The 19283-nt window shown below is 49.6% G+C and overlaps 10 protein-coding genes across 10 annotated transcripts; 5 read left to right on the forward strand and 5 right to left on the reverse strand.

Annotated features, from left to right (window-relative positions):
* Positions 1 to 59: 59 nt before the first annotated feature.
* On the forward strand, positions 60 to 1738 carry MIND_00334800 (uncharacterized protein; the record flags this gene model as incomplete). The annotated part of the gene is made up of 6 exons (XM_037360202.1): positions 60 to 161; positions 209 to 269; positions 320 to 440; positions 489 to 1369; positions 1419 to 1591; positions 1637 to 1738. The coding sequence occupies 6 exons, from the start codon at positions 60 to 62 to the stop codon at positions 1736 to 1738; spliced, it is 1440 nt and encodes a 479-aa protein (XP_037223087.1).
* Positions 1739 to 2482: 744 nt separating this feature from the next.
* MIND_00334900 (Enhancer of polycomb-like protein) lies at positions 2483 to 5761 on the forward strand (the record flags this gene model as incomplete). The annotated part of the gene is made up of 7 exons (XM_037360203.1): positions 2483 to 2513; positions 2579 to 2889; positions 2969 to 3466; positions 3514 to 3720; positions 3769 to 4260; positions 4309 to 4643; positions 4696 to 5761. The coding sequence occupies 7 exons, from the start codon at positions 2483 to 2485 to the stop codon at positions 5759 to 5761; spliced, it is 2940 nt and encodes a 979-aa protein (XP_037223088.1).
* Positions 5762 to 5875: 114 nt separating this feature from the next.
* MIND_00335000 (DUF155 domain-containing protein) lies at positions 5876 to 7597 on the forward strand (the record flags this gene model as incomplete). Its single annotated transcript, XM_037360204.1, has 6 exons — positions 5876 to 6235; positions 6282 to 6677; positions 6728 to 6853; positions 6904 to 7314; positions 7371 to 7435; positions 7483 to 7597. 6 exons carry the CDS (start codon positions 5876 to 5878, stop codon positions 7595 to 7597), a joined length of 1473 nt encoding a protein of 490 aa, XP_037223089.1.
* A 46-nt stretch (positions 7598 to 7643) lies between these two features.
* MIND_00335100 (60s ribosomal protein L30) lies at positions 7644 to 8251 on the reverse strand (the record flags this gene model as incomplete). The annotated part of the gene is made up of 4 exons (XM_037360205.1): positions 7644 to 7710; positions 7762 to 7909; positions 7982 to 8155; positions 8200 to 8251. The coding sequence occupies 4 exons, from the start codon at positions 8249 to 8251 to the stop codon at positions 7644 to 7646; spliced, it is 441 nt and encodes a 146-aa protein (XP_037223090.1).
* A 686-nt stretch (positions 8252 to 8937) lies between these two features.
* Positions 8938 to 11632, forward strand: MIND_00335200 (Condensin complex subunit 2; the record flags this gene model as incomplete). The annotated part of the gene is made up of 7 exons (XM_037360206.1): positions 8938 to 9285; positions 9336 to 9897; positions 9950 to 10441; positions 10489 to 10772; positions 10821 to 10944; positions 10998 to 11545; positions 11597 to 11632. The coding sequence occupies 7 exons, from the start codon at positions 8938 to 8940 to the stop codon at positions 11630 to 11632; spliced, it is 2394 nt and encodes a 797-aa protein (XP_037223091.1).
* Positions 11633 to 11729: 97 nt separating this feature from the next.
* MIND_00335300 (F-actin-capping protein subunit alpha) lies at positions 11730 to 12968 on the reverse strand (the record flags this gene model as incomplete). The annotated part of the gene is made up of 8 exons (XM_037360207.1): positions 12869 to 12968; positions 12702 to 12817; positions 12548 to 12652; positions 12442 to 12494; positions 12250 to 12390; positions 12110 to 12206; positions 11837 to 12058; positions 11730 to 11792 (listed from the first exon to the last, which is right to left on the reverse strand). Exons 1-8 carry the CDS (start codon positions 12948 to 12950, stop codon positions 11730 to 11732), a joined length of 879 nt encoding a protein of 292 aa, XP_037223092.1. The 5' UTR covers positions 12951 to 12968.
* A 123-nt stretch (positions 12969 to 13091) lies between these two features.
* MIND_00335400 (Capping protein) lies at positions 13092 to 13489 on the reverse strand (the record flags this gene model as incomplete). The annotated part of the gene is made up of 2 exons (XM_037360208.1): positions 13092 to 13375; positions 13432 to 13489. The coding sequence occupies 2 exons, from the start codon at positions 13487 to 13489 to the stop codon at positions 13092 to 13094; spliced, it is 342 nt and encodes a 113-aa protein (XP_037223093.1).
* Positions 13490 to 13711: 222 nt separating this feature from the next.
* Positions 13712 to 15116, reverse strand: MIND_00335500 (uncharacterized protein; the record flags this gene model as incomplete). The annotated part of the gene is made up of 5 exons (XM_037360209.1): positions 13712 to 13870; positions 13922 to 14044; positions 14098 to 14412; positions 14469 to 15041; positions 15096 to 15116. The coding sequence occupies 5 exons, from the start codon at positions 15114 to 15116 to the stop codon at positions 13712 to 13714; spliced, it is 1191 nt and encodes a 396-aa protein (XP_037223094.1).
* A 617-nt stretch (positions 15117 to 15733) lies between these two features.
* MIND_00335600 (uncharacterized protein) lies at positions 15734 to 17177 on the forward strand (the record flags this gene model as incomplete). The annotated part of the gene is made up of 4 exons (XM_037360210.1): positions 15734 to 15846; positions 15892 to 16060; positions 16107 to 16301; positions 16356 to 17177. The coding sequence occupies 4 exons, from the start codon at positions 15734 to 15736 to the stop codon at positions 17175 to 17177; spliced, it is 1299 nt and encodes a 432-aa protein (XP_037223095.1).
* A 47-nt stretch (positions 17178 to 17224) lies between these two features.
* Positions 17225 to 19250, reverse strand: MIND_00335700 (Ataxin-10-like protein; the record flags this gene model as incomplete). The annotated part of the gene is made up of 10 exons (XM_037360211.1): positions 17225 to 17370; positions 17419 to 17667; positions 17704 to 18095; positions 18141 to 18206; positions 18254 to 18370; positions 18418 to 18504; positions 18552 to 18672; positions 18720 to 18790; positions 18840 to 19064; positions 19120 to 19250. 10 exons carry the CDS (start codon positions 19248 to 19250, stop codon positions 17225 to 17227), a joined length of 1605 nt encoding a protein of 534 aa, XP_037223096.1.
* Positions 19251 to 19283: the final 33 nt, after the last annotated feature.

Genomic DNA, 19283 nt, shown 5'->3' on the forward strand with positions numbered 1-19283 from the left:
GTATTTTTAGCGATCGAACCATTTCTTTTGCTGCCGTCAAACGCGTGACCGTGACTCCTATGGCTTCCTTCAGAGATTCGACAGTTGTGGTTATCGAAACAGGACGTACAGTCATACGTGCTGGCCTTGGGCTCCATGAACTTCTAAAGACTCCAGCTGTGGTAGGTAACCCGCTTAGTTACGTGTTACCAACTCTGAGTGCTCACAGGAAGTTACTGCACGCGTCGGCCTTCGTCGAGACGCGTTGACAAGCGGTCATGTGCCAAATGGTATGGTCTACATCCCCAAGATGAAGTTCTTTGAACTATTTGCATTCCAGTCAAGGACTATTTAGTTGGCACCCAACTTGACGATGCACTTGCTGCAGCTGCCGATATTTTGGTGTCATGGCCATTTGCCGAGGGGCCTATAAAAGACTGGGTACAAGCTGAAGCTCTTTGGTGATCTCGTAAAATGATGTCACATCTCGTTGAACTAACGAGGAGCAGGAAACACGTTCTTTTTGACAAACTACAACGACGTCGCGTCCAAAACGAATCTCCCGTGCTGCTATCCATCGCTTCAGGTCTCTCCAGAGACGAATATGAACGGATCTGTCAAATGTTCTTCGAGCGCTTCAATGTGGCGGGCTTTGGTATCTTGGAGCGTCCCATGGGTCAAATATATGCTGCTAACAGTCTGAGTGGTGTGGTCGTTGACATAAGTCAGTTCCAAACTGACATTACCCCGGTCTACGAGGGCTTTATCGCCCGACAAGCCCGTGTCTCGACTTCTGTTGGGACTGGGGACTGCGAAAACTATCTTGCATATCTTTTGCGCTCAAATCAATCTGTTCTGGCCGCAATATCACCACCAGAGGCTCCTCTAGAACCTCAGAATGTCCACGCTACCCTCGTTCAGCTTGCTAGTCAGGTCTGGAGAGAGGGACACGTCAAAGTCCCCTCGGACGGAGAAACTGCTGCTACCGAAGATGAAGGGGTGACCGATATTGCCGCTGTTATTGTCGCGGGGAAGGAGCGCGCTCTTATTGAGAGCGGTATGAAAAAACGAGCAACTGCAAAGGCTTCTGCTGCAGAACAAGCCCGGGCGCGGGAACTCGAGGCTTTGGATCTTATAACGGTACAGTTTCGCGGACAGTCTGTTACATTGGGCAAAGAACGGCATAGATTTTGCGAGCCTTTGTTTGACCCAACCCTTCTACGTGCAATTCCCTCTACCTTACCAGAATCCACACCACGGTCTACTGAAGTGCTCTCGTGGTCTTTACAAGAAGCGGTTGGACATGCCGTCGCACAAACAGAAGTCGACCAACGTCAATATATATGGGGCGGCCTTTTCGTGACTGGGGAAATAACGCAGCATGTGAAAGGTATATTCCTCGTGTGTTTTGCCTCGGAAAGTGCACTTAACGGGTTCAGGGATCGGAATCGCGCTTCAATCCCGTGTTGCTCCGTTTTTAGTCAATCCAGACCTACAAACCGAGTTGCAAACAAGAGCGGTTCGGGTGCTCAATGTCCCAGACTATTTCCCCGAATACCGGGACACTGGCAATGGTTTCGCAGCTTTCCTCGGCGCCAGCATCACTGCCAAAGTAAGCGTTTGGTTCAGTTGCAGACAGTCAATTGAACTCGCTTAGATTACATTCAACGACTCAATGAGCAGAAATTTTGTATCTAAAGCAGACTATTCAAGTAAAGGGCCGCGCTCAGTGATCGAGATGGCGCCTTCGTTGTTGTAGTTGTTGTAGTTGTTGTACCATCAGCATCGACCCCACCGTTGTTGCCTGGCGTTGGCTTGAAACAAGATACCGTGACGTGTGACATGACCACTTCCAAGTTTACCTCCATCCCACATTGCGCAACCCACGATTTCTGACCCACAACCACGACCTAAACCCTCAATTTCTCATAATGCTCATAAGATTCTGATCCCTTCCCCACTTTGATGCAGACCCGGCCAACCATTGGTGAGTCTTTCTGCCTTTTTTTCACTCCTTTGCGTCCTCTCCGCCCGCCACCAGTTTACTTCACAAACACTCTTCCGCTCTTTCCTGACTTCTTCTTGGTACTAACTTTCCTAGTGATTTTTACCTTGGTCTTGTTTACGTGGCCACAAGGATCATCAGCCTTGTTGTGGGGCGGGCTCACTCAGGCAGGCACTTTGTCTTTCCCTGGACTATCCTCCAGCCCGATCGGCGTTGTGTGGTATGAGAGCAATGACACATGAGGTGTTTTCGACTCGTCCGACCGCTAGCACCACACAGACAACAATGTGCTTGTTTTCAGTTTGATTTCGACGCGGCATCGAATACGATGGTTGATGGGTTGTTCCTGCATTATCGTCTGCAAATACTGGCGGCTCAGTGATCTGGCGTGGTGGTCGGTAGGGTTGTCCTTCTTCCACTTACCGTGTTCTCACCGTTTTTCTCACAGATGATGGGCGGAGCAGTGGAGACCTGCAAGAGAGCACTGTTTTATAACACATGTCAGGCCCTTCTCTCTGTCTCGTAGTAGGTGAGCTCGTACTATCTCATCGCGACCTCCAGCAAAACTGACCGTGACCCCGTGACATGGATCAGATCTGAAATATCATTTCTGTTTGCGTCAATTCCGTTGCCTTCACCCACACAAAGCCACCGCCGCTCGCCAACTCCGACGTCCTTCGGACAACCCATCCGTTGCTTGCCACAGTGGCTTGGTCTTTCTCCATGACATGCCCCGCCTTCTCAACACCTCTTCTGCTCTCCGCAACCGAAATCGTATTACCAACAAACATCGTCTCAAAATCTTCAAGGGCGAACTCGAAACCGAGCCATACATCCCAGATGATGATGAGGAGAAGAGTAGATCTACGCTTGCCGTGGCAGGCGTTGACCAGGAGGATGCGAATGTGAGTAGCCTCCTTGCCACGTCACCAAAATCGATGTGGCTGTGCGACCCGCGGAACACTTATGTCATCGCTCAATTAGGAACACCATCTCCAAGCTGTTCTTTCAGAGGCCGCTCGACGCAACCAGGTAATACAGCGACCAATCCGTGGTGGTGCAGACAAGAAATTTCAACCAGCCACCGCCACAGCATACATCCCGACACCTGACTCAACCGGTTCCGTGGACAACTACTCCCAACTCTATCCTTCCAACCGTTGGAAGGACCCACTAACCTATGTATGCTCTTCGCAAACCGTTGAGGAGGCTATTCTAGATGGTCTTGCTCAAGATTGCACCTACTATATGGATGAGCGGGATAAAGACTGGCTGGACAAGAACAACGAAGAGGCTCGAGGGGAAGGAACTAGTGCCCATGGTGCCATCTCGTCAACTGCACGTATGACATCCCGAAGTGCCAAGGCCAAGGGCAAAGAGCCAGAGCAAGCTGTTGCCACCCTCATTACTGAACAACAAATGGAGCTCACCATGGGCTTATTCGAGAAGATTACTCACGAGAGACTAGAGCTTTTTCATTTGGTCAGTTGAATCTCGCCGAATCCTACTTAAGACTTAAATATCACAAGAGCATCACTGGCATGGAGTTTCCGACCTTCGCTGATTATTCGGAGGTTTTCAAGCAACCTCTTCACCCGTCGAACTTTGCTGCATTACAGGTTCCTGTCTGGGTCCCACCCCCACAAACCATGGTTCAAATTGCTCGTGCGATCTACAGTCACTGGAAAGATCGTAAATTGGAACGTGAGGGTCATAGAATAATGCCAACACTCAATGTGGGTCTAATAAAACTTTTGTTCTGGCTTGTTTCTGACAAGGAGCAGGGAGATGAGAACGATCTAGCAAATGAATCCTATGTCTGCTTTCGTCGACGAGAGATCAAGGCTGTTCGTAAAACCCGTGCTCAAGTCACGTCTTCTGACAAGCTCCAACGCTTACGAGACGAGTTTGTACATCCACTGGATCTGGCCAAACATGTCCTTGCTAGGGAAACCATGAAGCAGGAAAGTGTGCGGCAGTCACAGGATGTATGGGAGAAACGAATGGCAATCGTCGATTTGAAGCGCAAGTATCCCGCGCTTGTAGGTGACGAAGAGCTGTTGATTGATAAGGAGCGACCGGTGAAAAAGCCAGAGCCCTCTTCGCGACTAAGTGGATTACCGGGACTGAAGATCAAGACCCCACTCGAGCCCAGTGCCCCGACACCGCGGGTCGAGCCAATGATGCGACCGCAAGCGCGCTCAGCCATGATTCAGAGCAAAGTCGATATCGAAATGACAAGACAAAAAGATCATGGGTGGGAGGATGGCGTCACGGTCAAGTCTTTGTGTTGTACCCCAGTTATCCAACTGACATGACCGTAGAACTCGTATCAAACTCCCTATTCGTCATTGTCTTCGAAGCTTTTCAGATTCCCATCTCCTCCAACACCTCAGGTTGAACCTATCTCTCGCGGGGTCCGTGTTCGTATGGGCCGAGGAGGTCGAATCATGCTCGATCGGCGGTCTACATCATCACCCAAGATTGTCATTGGTGCTCGTTCGACCTTGGTTGGCTCATCTGCTTCTCAAGATGTCGATGAAGAGTCTTGGCAGAAGATGAGAGAAAGGTGGCGATTTGATGTAGACGATGAGCCAGTTATGGGACCGAATGGGTTCGAAGAGCAACATCGTTCGCTCATTGATGAGTATGACCCAACGTACGTGTACTATGCATTATTCCTCGTTACGCTGAAGTTGACACCGTCGTAGGTACTTGCAGCATCATTCTTTGGGACTTTTGACGGACACTGATCACCAAACCCTGGTCAACGATTCTTCATTGCGCTTTGTGACGAGTGATGGCAGTCAAGAAACCAAGCCAGGATTTAGATTGGGCATTCCATACATGCAACGTAAAGATCCAGTCCCCCGAAACCCCGCCTCTGGCGTGACACCTATGATTTCACAGCAAAGTGGGTCAGCAGGAATGAATGGAGCGCCCGTTGCCACCCAGATGAAGAAGTTGCAACCAGCGCCTGGTCCGCCTCTTCGTATCTCGTCTAACGGTGGAATGCGACCTCCTTCCAATCATACTTCGCCGCCACAATCATCTAGTCATCCCCAACACTCTCCCAGTCCTCATCCTCCCATAAATGTCCCTCATCTCGAGCAGCCTCCTACGCATGAAGTACAGCTTCGCACGACCCATGTGCCAAGTCACCCACTTCCGGAGGCGGCCTTGTCCCAAGAGGGCATGATGAACGGTTTTCGAGCCAACTCTCCTGCTCGTCCGAAATCACAAAACCAGTTTGTGAACGGGACTCCGCTGAATGGCTTTCAAGTGACTTCGACAACAAATGGTTATGGCCATTACCTGGTCCAGCCGCCGTCCAACTTGAGTATGCAACAGATACAGAACCTCAAAGCCGCATTCTCTGTTAACTCGCCGAGCCCGAATCTTCAACATCAGCAGCTGCCGTCGTCCTATCCATCCAACTCGAATAACTTTGCTATGGGAATGACTAATAACGGAAATCTCAACCTCAAACTCCCCGCTTCTCGCCAGATGAACTGGACGCCAGTGCGACCGGGTTCGGTGGTGAACGGAATGGGGGAGAATGGAATAATCCAACATAACTCTCTGTCCCCAAGCCCCAACCATCGACATGCTATACCTATTCCAGTGCGGACTCCGTCTGCAAATGGAGGAGGTCTGCGACCCATGATGTCGATTTCGCCTCACCAGCATCCTTCACCGATGATGAGTCAGTCTCCTCCACGAATTCCTATGAGTTCTCCAGCGATGCAGGCTGGGGGCTTTCCTGGTGTCTACTAGACTTGTAAATTTTATTGCTACGATTATTGTCATACCCGACTTTTGTTACGTCAGTGTACTTTTTTTCTTGTAAGCAGTGTAGTGTATTGCCGTAATTGCCATCATTCTTTCTTGATGTCTCGTACTGACTATGTCCGTGCTTTACCCCGACGAGCTTCTACCTCTGGTCTGGCTGGCGCTCCCAAGGTGCAGCGCACATCCAAGACTTCTCAGAAACTAGTCGTATTGCCATCTGAACCGCAAACCAAACCACTTGAAGACCAGGACCTAGCATTTGGCTATGAGACCGACACTGGAGTTCGCGAATATAAGAGCGCAGCAGAACGTATGACAAAGCAGCAGCGTAAACGCGCTGGCTTCAAGCGTATCACTGCATACTGCGTATGCGAGTCATTCAACTCCAAATTGCTCAGCTCCTTTCTCAAACGCGAACATAATGTTTCTCCTCGAGTCTTTGATGAGGCTATCTACGTGGTACCTCTTTTCCTCTCCCAGTCCCTCTCTTTCACATATCATTCAGATGTACCACCTTCCACTCTTGCCAGGTTATGGACCAAATTCCAACATCCGCTCCTCGGTCCCGTCCAAACTAACCACCGGCAAGTCGATATTGTCGCGGTTATCGGAGGCAGAAGAAGATGGCTACCAGGGTTCCTATTTTCCAGCCCCCCGTTCTCCAAAAGAACACCATGACGGCTATATCAGCTCTTCGTCTCCTGTGTTTACCCGTCAAACTTCATTTCCACACGACACTCCTGCCTCCGAGCAAATACCAGAGACGCCTATATTCGATGCAACATCGTTGCCACCTAGTCAACGTTCACCAGAAATCCTGTCTTCTAACGATGTTCCACCACCACCACCACTTGCAGCACCAGACGAAGAAGTCGCGGAAGTCATATTTTTTGATTACGGGGTAAGTGCACTTGTTGGCTGAGATTTGTTGCATGACCGATCATGCGACAGGTCGTCGTCTTCTTTGGGCTCGACGAGATCCAAGAAAAGAGTGTTTTAGAGGACATCGTCAATGCTGGCATCATGAAGAAGCAGTTGGCAGAGGACGACTGGGAAGTTGAGGAGTGTCATTTTGCAGTTCGTCATTCCTCCCAATCAACTGACAGTCAGTTAACGGATTCTTCCAGCATGATCGCCAAATTGCTTATCCTAGAATCTACAACGACTTTTTTACCCTCAAGTCGCGTTCTCATCTACTTAAGCTCTCCATCGCGCATGCGCTGGCCCAAAGCACACTCCTTGCTCGTTACGAAACCAAGGCTCAACAGGTGCTTTCATCTCCGCTTACCTTGTCAATCCCCAACCAACTGGCGACTTCCGGCGCTTTGCAACTACGACGTCGAGAAGCCCTCCAACTCATGGGCGATTTGTTCAAGCTACGGTTGCACGTGAACCTCGTCTCGAATGTGCTCGATGTCCCCGAATTGTTTTGGAGCGAAGCTACACTCAAGGCACTCTATGACGCTGTTAGGGAGTACATGGAAATCAGCGGACGTGTCCAAGTTCTGAACGAGAAGATTGCGGTGGCCAGTGACTTTGTGCGTCAGAATACCCAAACTCTCTTCGTCTACTTAGGTAGATTTTTCTTTTTAAGCTGGACGCAATCCACGACCACCTGAATAACTTTGCAATGGAGCGGATTACTTGGATCATCATTTGGTTAGTTTCCTCTCCAAACCAATCTTTCAACTCGCTGAAGAAATCAGGTTAATTGTCGTCGCGATTCTAGTCGAGCTGGGTGAAGTTGTTGCCCGTCTTATTGTGCACGCAGAGCCCTCTAAGGAACAAGTGATGGCAACATTAGAGCGCATGATGTCGTAGTCTAGCATTGACATGGGGAGCATAATACAATCGTAGTAGACGCAACTCAAGCAGTGTTACCCTCTGCAAAGTTGAGCAAGTCAGAGTCGCCCTGGTCCGAGACAGTCATGACACTTTTTCTATATCAGAATGGACCTGAAGAATGAGACCAAGAGTAGACGCACCCAACACGGAAGAGCTTTCCAGCAGCCGTACCCAGAGCGACGTTGGTGCCAGAAAAGTGGTGAACGGTCGTTTTTGAGAGCATCGCATAGTACTCGAGTTCAGATTTGCGAAGAGGAGGGCAGTTACCCGCGATAAGAACAAGTTTGGCTGCAAGATGAGTTAGTTACAGGGACCTTCTCAGCCTCACGCTCCAGTCCCCGAAAAAAATGAACAACGTACCCTTGCCATTCCTCATCTGCTTCAGTGCCGACTTGTACCCCAGGCTGTATTTGCCCGATTTTACGACAAGCGCCAACTTGGCCGCGATGGACTCGGATGATTTTGCGGCTTTGGACTTTTTGGTGGGCGCCATGGATGCGGTCTTGAAGAGGCGTGATTGTTGTGACCACCTGGCTAAGTCACATTGATCTATGATGAGCTCTGTGATAGGGGCAAACAAATCAATGGCTGATTTCTTCGTCGATGTACAGCCGGGAAGCTTCGCTTCATGTCTAAGAACCCGTCGGGTAAGTATGCGATTTTGCACATTTCTTCCTCTGTTGATATTTGTCGAGCATTTCGCCAAAGGAGAAATATTGACTCTCCTAGACAAGGCCACACACAGCGATAATCAGGCGTATAGTTCGGTACAATGCGGGAAAGGCTTGCATATCGAGCTCAATTGCGAGTTCCTTTATGGCAAGTTGTGTCGCCCTCAATGTTCGCGTGTTGACGGCATCGTGACAGTCAACCATTCATGCGACCCCAATACTTTTTTTGATCTCTCTCACAAAGACCGCCATAAATGGCAGGTGCGAGCGGCGAAAGACATCAAGGCCGGAAGCTCAAGTGAGCCAATTATTCCCTTCTTGTCAAGAGAAATTGAGTTTCCAGTTACATTCTTTTATCCTAGCACAGAGTGGGAGATGGATCAGCCATTCCAATGCACCTGTGGAGCCAAAGCAAGAATTTTTTTCTTTCCGATTGTCCACTCAGTTAAAATTCCTCGCAGAGCTGCTTGAGATGGATCGAAGGTGCTAAAACTCTGACCCTTGAGACGGTTAGCGAGCGAGGCTTTGTGAATAGCTGGATCGGAGAATTGATGGTAGAGAGAGACGCGTCGCTGACAGAATGATTACATATCGCGTTTGATTGCTCTCACGTGCTGAAATACCTCTCTGTTGACGACCTCCTCGATGTCGGGTGAATCTGACCCAGAAAATACACCACGTCCTCAGCGCATACGCAAGCGTCTTAGTGATGTCCACGATGTCAGCTTTGCAGACTCACCGCCGCGTCAACAAAGGTCGAGCATTAACGACGACAACGCCGAAAAAAGGAGACGTCGAAAGAGCACCAAGATTGCCATTATAGAGCAGCCAGGACCCTCAGAAACTATGGATAACAGGGACGCAGCTGAGACATCGCGTACTGCCAAGCAGAAACTACCTCTAAACTCGGTGGCAGCGCCAGTCGTAGAGCCCCCAAGACTGGAAATCCTTAGTTCAAATTTCGACGAGTGGATGAAGATGGCCACCGACAATGTGCGTATATCTTCGTCGAAACCTACATTCCTTTTTACTGACCGTCTTAGAAAATCAACGCCGGCAACTCATGGAACTTCGCGCTCATTGACTATTTCCATGACATGTCCCTTCTCCGCAACGACGACGGGAATACGATCAACTTCCAGCGCGCCTCTTGTACATTAGATGGCTGCGTCAAAATCTGGACAAGTCGCGTCGACAGTGTTACAACAGAGACGGGAAGGTTGCTCAGCAACCTCGCTAATGATGGCAAAGATGAAGAAGACGACGAAGGAAACGGCTCAGATAATCCAGACGAGGAGGGAACGGCTGTCAAGAAGAAAAAGTCCCATCGCCCAGCTGCTACTCTCGCCAAAGATCCAGCTCAGTTGAGGAGCAAGAAGCTTGAACTCGAGTTTAGCGTCGACCCTTTATTCAAGAAGACAAGCGCGGATTTCGATGAGGGCGGTGCCCAGGGCTTACTAATGAACCATCTCAGTCTCGGTACAGGCAAAGGAGGGTGCTTACGAATTATTTTCGACGCCAGTGACTCGGCCGCGCGAGCGGAAGGCGAAGAAGAGGAAGATATGAATGAACCGGAAGAATCCATTGATCTCTCAGAACTACGTCGTATGTCCTTGTGTCAATTAAGACTGCCTATGGGCTGATCAATGACTTTTAGAATTTATACCTGATCTGACTGTGTTGGACGACAAAGAAATAGCACATTCCCTGGCGGACTTTTCTTTCTCCAAGCCATTTGTTTCCGAGGAAGCGACATTTTTCCAAGATAACACCCAGCCTTTTGACGATGATGACGACGAGCCTCTTCCTGCCGAGTTTCAGATGGATGTGGACGGTGAAGATCCACCACCAGTTCAAGATTTCTTCATGGCAGACGATGGTCCTCACGACGACTTCGGTGGAGACATGATGGGTGGAGATGATTTCGCGGGTGAACACACCTCAAATGGTTCTGGGTTAATGGCGGAACAGGGGCCTTCTGGTTCTGGCACTGTCCCCTTCGATCCTCGCAGACCAACAAATGACCTCGTAATGGCCATGACAGACGGAGACCACGAGGGAGGGATGATGGACTATTTCGACAAAAACTTTTCCAAAAACTGGGCAGGGCCAGAGCATTGGAAAATGCGAAGGGTCGTTATCCGGAAGCGTAAGAGTTTCCTTTTAGTTATCCATTCATCTCTCACGACTGCTCAGCGGAGGGCGCCGATGGGAAGCAAGGGACAAAGCCTCGTCGGGAGAAGAAAGATCCGTTCAAAGTCGATTTCATGACACCGAATGAGAAGAGCCTCAAGGAACTAACGAAAGAGCTTTTCGCCCCAGTCACCAAAGGCGCAGGTATCAATTTACCTGGCACTGGCCCAACTGCACGCAAGAGTAAGAAGAAAGGTAAAGAGAAGAAGGACGATCACTGTTTGCCCGACGATATGCATTTCAGCAGTCGACAACTTGTATCGCTATTCCTCAAGCCCAAGTTCCGGGTACGCTTGCTTTTTTAGTTGCGATAGCTTGCGTTGACGATCATTCAGCTCAAAATGCGTGGCCGCAATGTCAAGTACAACGAAGATGGCGATGGTGAGGTGGACGAGAACTTCTGGGCTCAAGCAGCAGCAGACCAAGCCGCTGGCCGTCAAGCTGGCGATGATGAACCTGGTGGGATTCTTCTTTATGACTTGACACTCGCATGGCTCATTTGTTTCTTCTAGGTGGGGAAGTGATGCCCTTCAATACCCAATTCTTCCACGATGACTACGACGATGGACCTGGGTTTGATGATGGATTTGACGACGGAGATGCTCTCGCTCCCCCGGAAGCAGACACAGACGAGCAGGATTTGCTTGCTGCAACCCAGGGCAAAACACGCAGAGTCCGGCCTGACTTTGTCAATTATGCAAAGCGCGCCAAGAGAGTGGATGTGCGAAAGCTCAAGGACAATATTTGGCGCGGATTGGACATTGTCATCGCGAAGCCAAAAGAGGATGCAGAAGAGGACAATATGGTCATCGACGACACCACGGACGATTCACCGCCACCAACTGATCCGTCTGAGGCTCGTGTTTTCAGCTCCGTCATTTCTGGCCTACAAAAATCATACCCACGAGAAAGAATGGAGGAAATCAGCACCAGTTTCTGTTTCATCTGCTTGCTGCATCTTGCCAACGAGCAAGGACTCAAACTCGATTCTGGCATGGGTGAACTTCCTCCGAGCGATGCGGTTTTGGACAAGAAAATAGGAAATATTTGGGACCTCAAGGTTTGACTTGCGCTTCTGTGTCTTTTTATGACTAATTTTTATTTCTCTAAGATTTTCCGGGACCCTGATGCGACGCAGTCGGCGTGAAGATGACAAAGCCATATAAGTATCTGAATCTACAGCCTAAGTTTATTGCTCAGTCCGACTACTTCTGTTGTAACATTACAAATAGCTTACACTACCACTATGAGTTTCCAAACATGTTCTTGCTTGACGAAAGTTCGGCACCAAGCTTGTAGCCCGTAACCTGCCAATGCTCAGTTACCGAGAAAACCGTGCAGTCAGACTTGCCCTATCCCAATCAATTTTCTGTCTTGTTAACGGCAAAGCGCGGCGCAGACTCTTGAATGTCTTTTCACCCATTTCTTGGTACGTGTCGTTGAGAGAGATTTGGTACCGGCCCTCCTCGTCTTCGATTAGTGCCAGGATTTTGGAAGCAGCCGCGGGTGCTGCAGCCGAGGTGACTGCAGCAGGTAGAGAGAGGGAGACATCATGAGTCGTCGATAATTGAACCTTGGTTTCGGGTCAGTCTCTCTTCACAGCAAATCAAAAGGGCCCGCTGACATTGCCTTGCTCGTAGTAGTGGACATTGACGAGAATCTTGCCGCGGAGAGTGCTTTCGTTCATATCGACGCGGTATTCAGACCTCCATCGGCCTGACCTAAGCGCGTTTAGTCGCCTGTGTGTTACGGAATTTGTCTCACCAGTAGTTGGCAGGATTATATTTGTTGGCAACCACTTGGATGACAAAGTTCTTGGTTGAGCCTTGAGCTGAGAATATGGACGCGACTCCATCATGAAAGTGGGCGTGTAGATATGTCAGAGTCGATTTTTCCAGGGCGGCTCTTTATCAGTGAATGAGCAAATGAGGCACAGCGAGGCTTGGAACAGTCCACCGGAATGACTCTGCTTCTGAATCGGGTTCAAAGGGCTGCGGATCGGAGGCTTCCTGGAGGATGCCGATAAGTGTTTGAGCAGTTAAAACGGAGCGAATGAGCCAACGAGAGTTAGATGGTCGAAGAGGAATGTCATTTTTGACCGTGGGTCTACAAAGCGCTCTTGTGCTTCTTCGGTTGGATCGAGGCGTGCCGCGTCGCTGACAATCGACTGAAATCCAAGTCAACATTGAAGAAAGCCATTTGGTGGATTGGTGAACCTGATGTTCTGCATTAGGCACGTCCGCAGTCATGAACTGAGTGAGGTTATATTCTTTCAGGGCAGGAAGCACCCCGGCATGGAGTGAGTCGTCATCCGAGATAATGTTGCGCACATCTACGCCGAATTTTGGACTCGAGGAGAATTGCCAAACGTAGCTTGACATACCATTAAGTACGTCGTTTATTTCTCCGGGCGGCGATTGCAGAAGGAAGCTTGAAGCAGCCTCGATTCTCTCGCTCGCGTTCATGGTGGTAGGAAAGTAAGAAGCTGATGCCATCATCAATCTCAGATCAAGTCTTCAAACTCAGAAACTTGAAAAGCTCAGTATATGATACACAAAGTCGAACTAAATAATACACGATTAGAACGAAAGTAATTAGTTTGGTGCTCAAAATTCCTTGGCCCAAGCATTCCACAATTTCTCATATCGGTCTTGCTGGCGGGCGCTCAGCAAATAAAACTCGGTCACTGCCTCTTCTGGCAACTGGAGCATCGAACCAGGTAATAATGTTTGGGTCCGGTCGACATCGGTTGGTGGGAAGATTGTCAAAATGTCGCTCGTCTTGATGCGGGCTTTGGGAGAGTTTGTAGCCAGAAAGACGCGGTCAGATCCAAACGGCCTGAACGTCGAGACATCAAGAAACCGCTCTCGTGTCTTGTGGGATCGTGTAGCTGGCCATAAACTCAGGTGAGTGACTATCAAAATCTATGCGTAGCTCAAAAGGCACCTTGGAAAACAACAACTTGGCGCGCAACGATAGCAACCCCAAGACTACCCTCCCTCATCTTCTCTGGCTAGACAATGACTTGCATGAGTTTTATACTTTTGCTGTGCCCTTGTTCCCAAATTGATCAGTTGTTTTTATTCCCAAAGTAGAACAAAAGAGACAATTGGATTACGAAACTACTAACCGAAGAGTACAGTGTTACATTTACAGGCGCAATTCGTCCCTCCACTTCCTGAAGGAAGGAAAACGAACATACTCCCTATCTAGGAAATGGAAGGCATTAGAGTGGGCGTCGCAGCCTGAGATGTGGTTGCCAACTGCCCATCGAGACATGGTGGATGCTGACGAGAATAAGATCCTCGAGTTTTATATGGTGCGGTCCAGGACCAACTCTCCATCTTGGATCAGCGTCGTCTTCCATCGGTTGACCTTGTCTCTCCTGCAAAAATAAAATGGTACTGGTATTCTTACCAGAGCTCGATCAGCTTACCTGAATAAATCTTTGTACACATTTGGCAACATTTTTAGCGAGTTTGGCGCGTGTAATTGGGCCAGGGGGACTACGGAAGTCTTTTGTTGGGATCTGTCGGCTCCATTGTCTGTATCCGGGCCACTAAGAAGAGCAAAGACGAGTCAGATGCCGTGGGAAAATAATGAGCGACCAACCTCGAGTCGAATAGACACACTGGGTCCTCGGCCTTCAAAGACGGTCTCTTCACGCTTCAACAGGCGTCTGACTCGAGAGTGCAGCGCATCGGCGAGGGGAATTCCACATTCTGAAGGATTTTCGACCCAAAAATGGATTGGCCCTTCTAGGTCGACTTCCTCAACGTACCGACGGCGGTCGCTGTTAGTGTGTGGCTTGTACATGAGTTGGGGGACAAAAGGCCCGGATATTCCAGCCGTGGGAAGCGAAAGAGCATCTTTGAAGAACTGCAGCTGGTCTCGATGGGTGTACAGCGAGTTGGATCGCCCTTCGGGCTACAAGCTGAGGTTAGAATATTGCGAGAGCAGCCAATTAAAGACGCTGGACTGACTCGGGACTGCGCGAAAGACAGCAGAGGCGAGTTACGATCTGGACTCGGAGATGCTGTGAACCCCTGCTGAGTACCACCGGGCGTCGTTGGTGGAGTCAAATGAAGGGGTGGCGTAGTGTGTGGTGAGACATTTTGCGAGTTGTAGTGAGGAGACAGCAGTAACTCTTGTGATCCAGCGGGCGAAACGTGTTGAGCTTGTGGGTAGGCAGGGTAAGGATTGCTATAACCGAAGGCGGGGTCTGCGACGTAGTCAGGCATCATATAATTCGATGCCGGTGAATGTATAGAGCCGGAAGAAGACCTCCGAGGAGCTTGGCTTTGTCGCACTGGCCATTGTTGCTGGGAAGTCGTTGCGTAGGATGACTGTAGTGGCGGATAGACTGCATTTACAATGTCATGTCCATGTCCAAGAGCTGCCGACTCGTCGATATGAATGTTGTAGTCGCCTGCACGAAGAGCATGCTGCCAGTGGGGGTCTGGGTAGGTAGCATAATGGGAAGCAAATTGTTGAGCTGGGTCGTGAAACAACTCCTCGGCTGACGCGTTGTGTTGTTCTGCACTATATGGGCGATGCTATTTGGATGAGAGTTGAGGATGTTGACGCGACGGAGGAAATCTTGCACTTACAAAGTTGTGGTACCCCGACATGGGACGAGAATGAGATGGTGAAGTGAGGAGATACAGTTTGGCGAGGGTTGCCTGTTTGAGAAATAGGCGCGCTTGGCGGCGGGAGGCGGGAGAGCGTACTGTCTGGTCAGCGTCGGGCTTGGTTATAAAGGACTCTCAACTCACTGCATTACTGTCGGTCTTCCTCGAAGAAAATCTTCTAACGATTAACGACCAAGTTACACGGGTAATCACTGCCTCGTTGCCGAAACGGCGAAGCATTCACTGATGGAAAGCCTCGCTGATCTTGACCGCGCTGTTGCCGAACCTCTGCCGCCTTTTGCCTTGACTCCATCAAGGGGGTCCTGGCCATTTGTTGTTAGCGTTAAGCTGGTGGTTGGTTAGAGATGATTCAAAAGACACATTCACCGCAAACCGAGGTGAAACAGAAATTTGTTGCTTACGGTCACAAAGCCATGTGTGCCGCCATAGAATATTCTATATAGAAGGAGAAACACAGCTTTGGGCGCGCGTCGGGGTCCTTTTGGCATTTGCGTCGGGGCGGGCGGCGTACTTGGCATTTGAGGGTTGATGGAAGTTCGTGATAGAACCTGTCACAGAACGCGTGACAGCTCAAGCAGTGTTGACATTCCGCCGCGATGTCCTCTCTGGCTGGCGCCCTGGACCTTCCAGTGAAACAAACAACACAGGTGGTTCAAGATGAAGAAATGGAAGATCTCTTTGGCAATGACGAGCCTGAGTATGACTTGCAGTACGAGCAATGAATGGCACTAATCCAATCAATTCATAACCTTAGAGTCGCGTCAGCCGTAGCCTCAGAGGACGACATTCCCACCGAAGAGCGAGTGAGAAGGCAGGCGCAAGAATATGGGGAAGATGACCCACCTCAAGAAATGACTGTCGAAGTACGCGAAGCACTGGTTGAGTTTCCAAACATCCCAGTCCCAAAAAGTTCGAATGGAGACGTCAGCCTCTGCCACTATCTCGTGAATCTCAACTCAACCAACACAGAACTGGATCATTCGAATGCCCAATTTCGTCAAAGTTGACTCCAAACCGTTCCATCCGGACACTTATATCGGACCAGAACATGAGGAAGAGGAGCCTCAGCACGTCGAAACGCTCCGAGAAAAGAGCATGACGATAAAACTCAAAGTCGAAAATACGTTGCGATGGAGATGGACGAAAGATGCAGAGGATCAAGACGTTAGTTGGAGTTGGCCTTGTTTCTTTATTTTTTTCATGTTGACGGCTCTGCAGGTGAAACAGTCCAACAGTCGAGTGATAAGGTGGTCAGACGGGTCTCTGAGTCTTCGTTTGGGCAAAGAACTCTTCGACATTAATAAAAGCAACGATGCGTCCGGAGGCACCAACGCCAGTGGTTCATCTTCGACTCCTGCGAAGACGAGCCAAGGTCTGACTTACATCGTCGCACAACACAAGAGATCACAAGTGCTGCAGTCCGAAGCGGTCGTCACGGGTTATATGACCCTTCGTCCTACAGGAATGCAATCAGAGACCCACCGGATGTTAGTTCGTGCAGTTGGGCAAAAGCATAACAAAGTGGCTCGTCTGAGGATGGCACCTGATCCAACAATGGACCCTGAACGCGAAAAGGTTGAATTGGCCAAACAGAGCGCGCGGAGGCGCCGAAAAACCGATTCAGATGGGAGTAGAAGACGGTCAAGGAAAGCACGTCACAGTATATGGAGCGACGATGAAGATGATCAAGGCCCAATGTATGGCTCTGATGACGAAGAAGAAGAGACACCAGGACGAAAAGCCAAGTCTCGTGTTCAGGAGGAAGACAAGAAAGCAGAATACCAGCACGACGGCTTTGTTGTTGGAGATAGCGATGATGAAGAGAACGGGTCAGAATTTGGAGCTGGGAGAAAGGACGACGAGCTGGATAGACTAGATGCCCAAATCAGCGAAAACGAAAGCTCCGCGAAACGGCGACGAGTCTCGAACGACATGGATGTTGAAAGTGAAGAGGAGGATGATGATGAAGAGGACAAGGTCAGACCAGTCGGGAGGTCACGCAGGCGACTGGCACAAGAAGATGATGAAGAAGAAGGGTAGTAGTTAGGAGTGTCTGTGCCCTTTATAACATTTTTGAACTACTACTACTACTTACGGACAGCCCCAGCACTGTCCACCAATACGCCATTGTCGTCCCACTTTCCAGAAGGCTGGATGGAATCTACCACAGCTTGATTTTCTGCATTTCCGTCGAGAAGGTTGTGTAATGTGAAAATGGCATGCTCGCGAAGATCTAGCGAGGTGGTTTTAACCGTGAAAAACCAGGTTTCAAGGGACGTACAAGGGTTCCTTTCATCTACCACACACAGATTCATGACCACTTCTATGCCGCCACACTGCCTAGCACGGTCTTGCACTGCTTTGTTCTCGTGACAGAGAATTCCAAGTAAACGGACAAGATCCCTTTTTAGGTAATTGAATCCAGTGCTCCCATCACCACCGACGTTTGATGGCTGTGCCCGCCCTGCGTCGGGCACAGGTTTCCCGAAATTGATGCGTGGCAGAAAAATGTCTAGAAGACGAAGTAGTTCTGCGATAGTTGGCTTCAGCCTACATGTTCAGATACGGAAAGACTTGCCGGTGAGAGACTCGACAAGGCCAACAGCACCAGCCCTCGCTTCATTGAAGTAATCTTGAGATGATTGCTCGATGCCCACAGAAGACCCCAAAGTAACGGTTAAGATGCATTGGGCGACGAGAACTAACGCTTCACATGCTTTGGGTAGCATTACATCTAATGACCCAAGCTGTGCCGGAGACGGAGAGAGTGAGTCCCGAATCGAGTTTTGGGCATACGTAGAAAGGGTAAAGAAGCTTTTAGCCAGCATTGGACGTAGTTTGGAGTACAAGGGTGTTCCAAGAGGTGTTGCTGGCGCAGTGGACATGCTGGCCGACTGCAGGTATGAATCCACGAGTTTCAAAAGTGTAGTTTGGTGAGGCGTGATGACTTCGTCCTTCCTATGACGGATGAGAGGTTTTTTGAGTTGAAAGGCAGTGACATACACGCCAAGACGCCCAAAAAGACTGGGGACAAGGTCTGCATCCATGATCCTGGAGAAAATTCCGTATCTGGATTGAAATAAGGACGGTCATTGATTGTGAACCGGCGATGTTACCCAATATCGAATGCCTGTGCCTCGTCGGTTGACTCCTCCGCGTCATAGATCTTGACCATATCATCCAGAAGACATATGCACACTCTCACTCCGATTGCAGTTCGCGTCAGCATCTTTCTATCAACCAATCAGCAAAGGTTGGCTGCGCGGCTTGGACAACCAACATCCGGGTCCTGCTTCCATCGATGCAGCTTAGAATGACTATGAGCGCAGCGACCAGCGTGCGAGGGTCCGGAGAGGCCAAAAGTCGTCTGAAGTCTTTGAGTGTTGTTCAGAGGTATAAGTATTTGCTGGCCACATTAACACTACTTGATCTTCAGGGAGATTCATATAGGAGCTCCATAATTTTGACGCGAGCTTATCGTTGCCGGACACGAGGTTAGCAAGAGCTTGGGAGAGTACGCGGGCCACAAGGAGGGCTAAAAACTGCATTCGGTTTCGAGTAACAGAGGTTATGTGTCTCTACCTTCTTGGTCTTCGAGGAACGACCATGAGGTATAATAGTGAAGCAGGCGTCGAATGGAAGGCTCGTTTTCGCTGCAGGTCGATCAGATTGTCGTGGAATTCAATCTGAACTGGGGCATACAAAGCCTCGATTTGATTTCGAGGGACTCCAGCAACAAGGTTTCTCGTGAATCGTGCTAGGCTAGCAGACAGAAGACGGAGAGTAGATTGCTTTTGTTTCTCTTGATCAGCCACTGTTTCATCGTCTGAATCATCGTTATCCCAGAATGTTAGCTGGGCTCGGCTAAGGTCGTGCCAAAGTTTTCGGAGATCTGACCATATCAGCTCCTTCTCGCCGAGTCGCTCTCTGAATGGAGGTTAAGTATTGATGTCGGTGAGGAAAATGGCTCATTGCAACGAACCGGAGAGGCTTGCTCTGAGCCAATTCTGTAGTAATGGGTTCAAGAATTGCTGCCAGCGAGGAAACACTGTCATGAGAGTTGATATCGAAGGCACTGGGAAGGAGTGCAAACTGGATAGTGGCTTCGGGCATGCAAGCTCATAGACGTAGGGTCACAAGTGAAGA

Source organism: Mycena indigotica (genome assembly GCF_014461135.1).
Source record: "Mycena indigotica strain 171206Taipei chromosome Unknown Mind.scaff0003, whole genome shotgun sequence".
Classification (NCBI taxonomy): Eukaryota; Fungi; Basidiomycota; class Agaricomycetes; order Agaricales; family Mycenaceae; genus Mycena; species Mycena indigotica.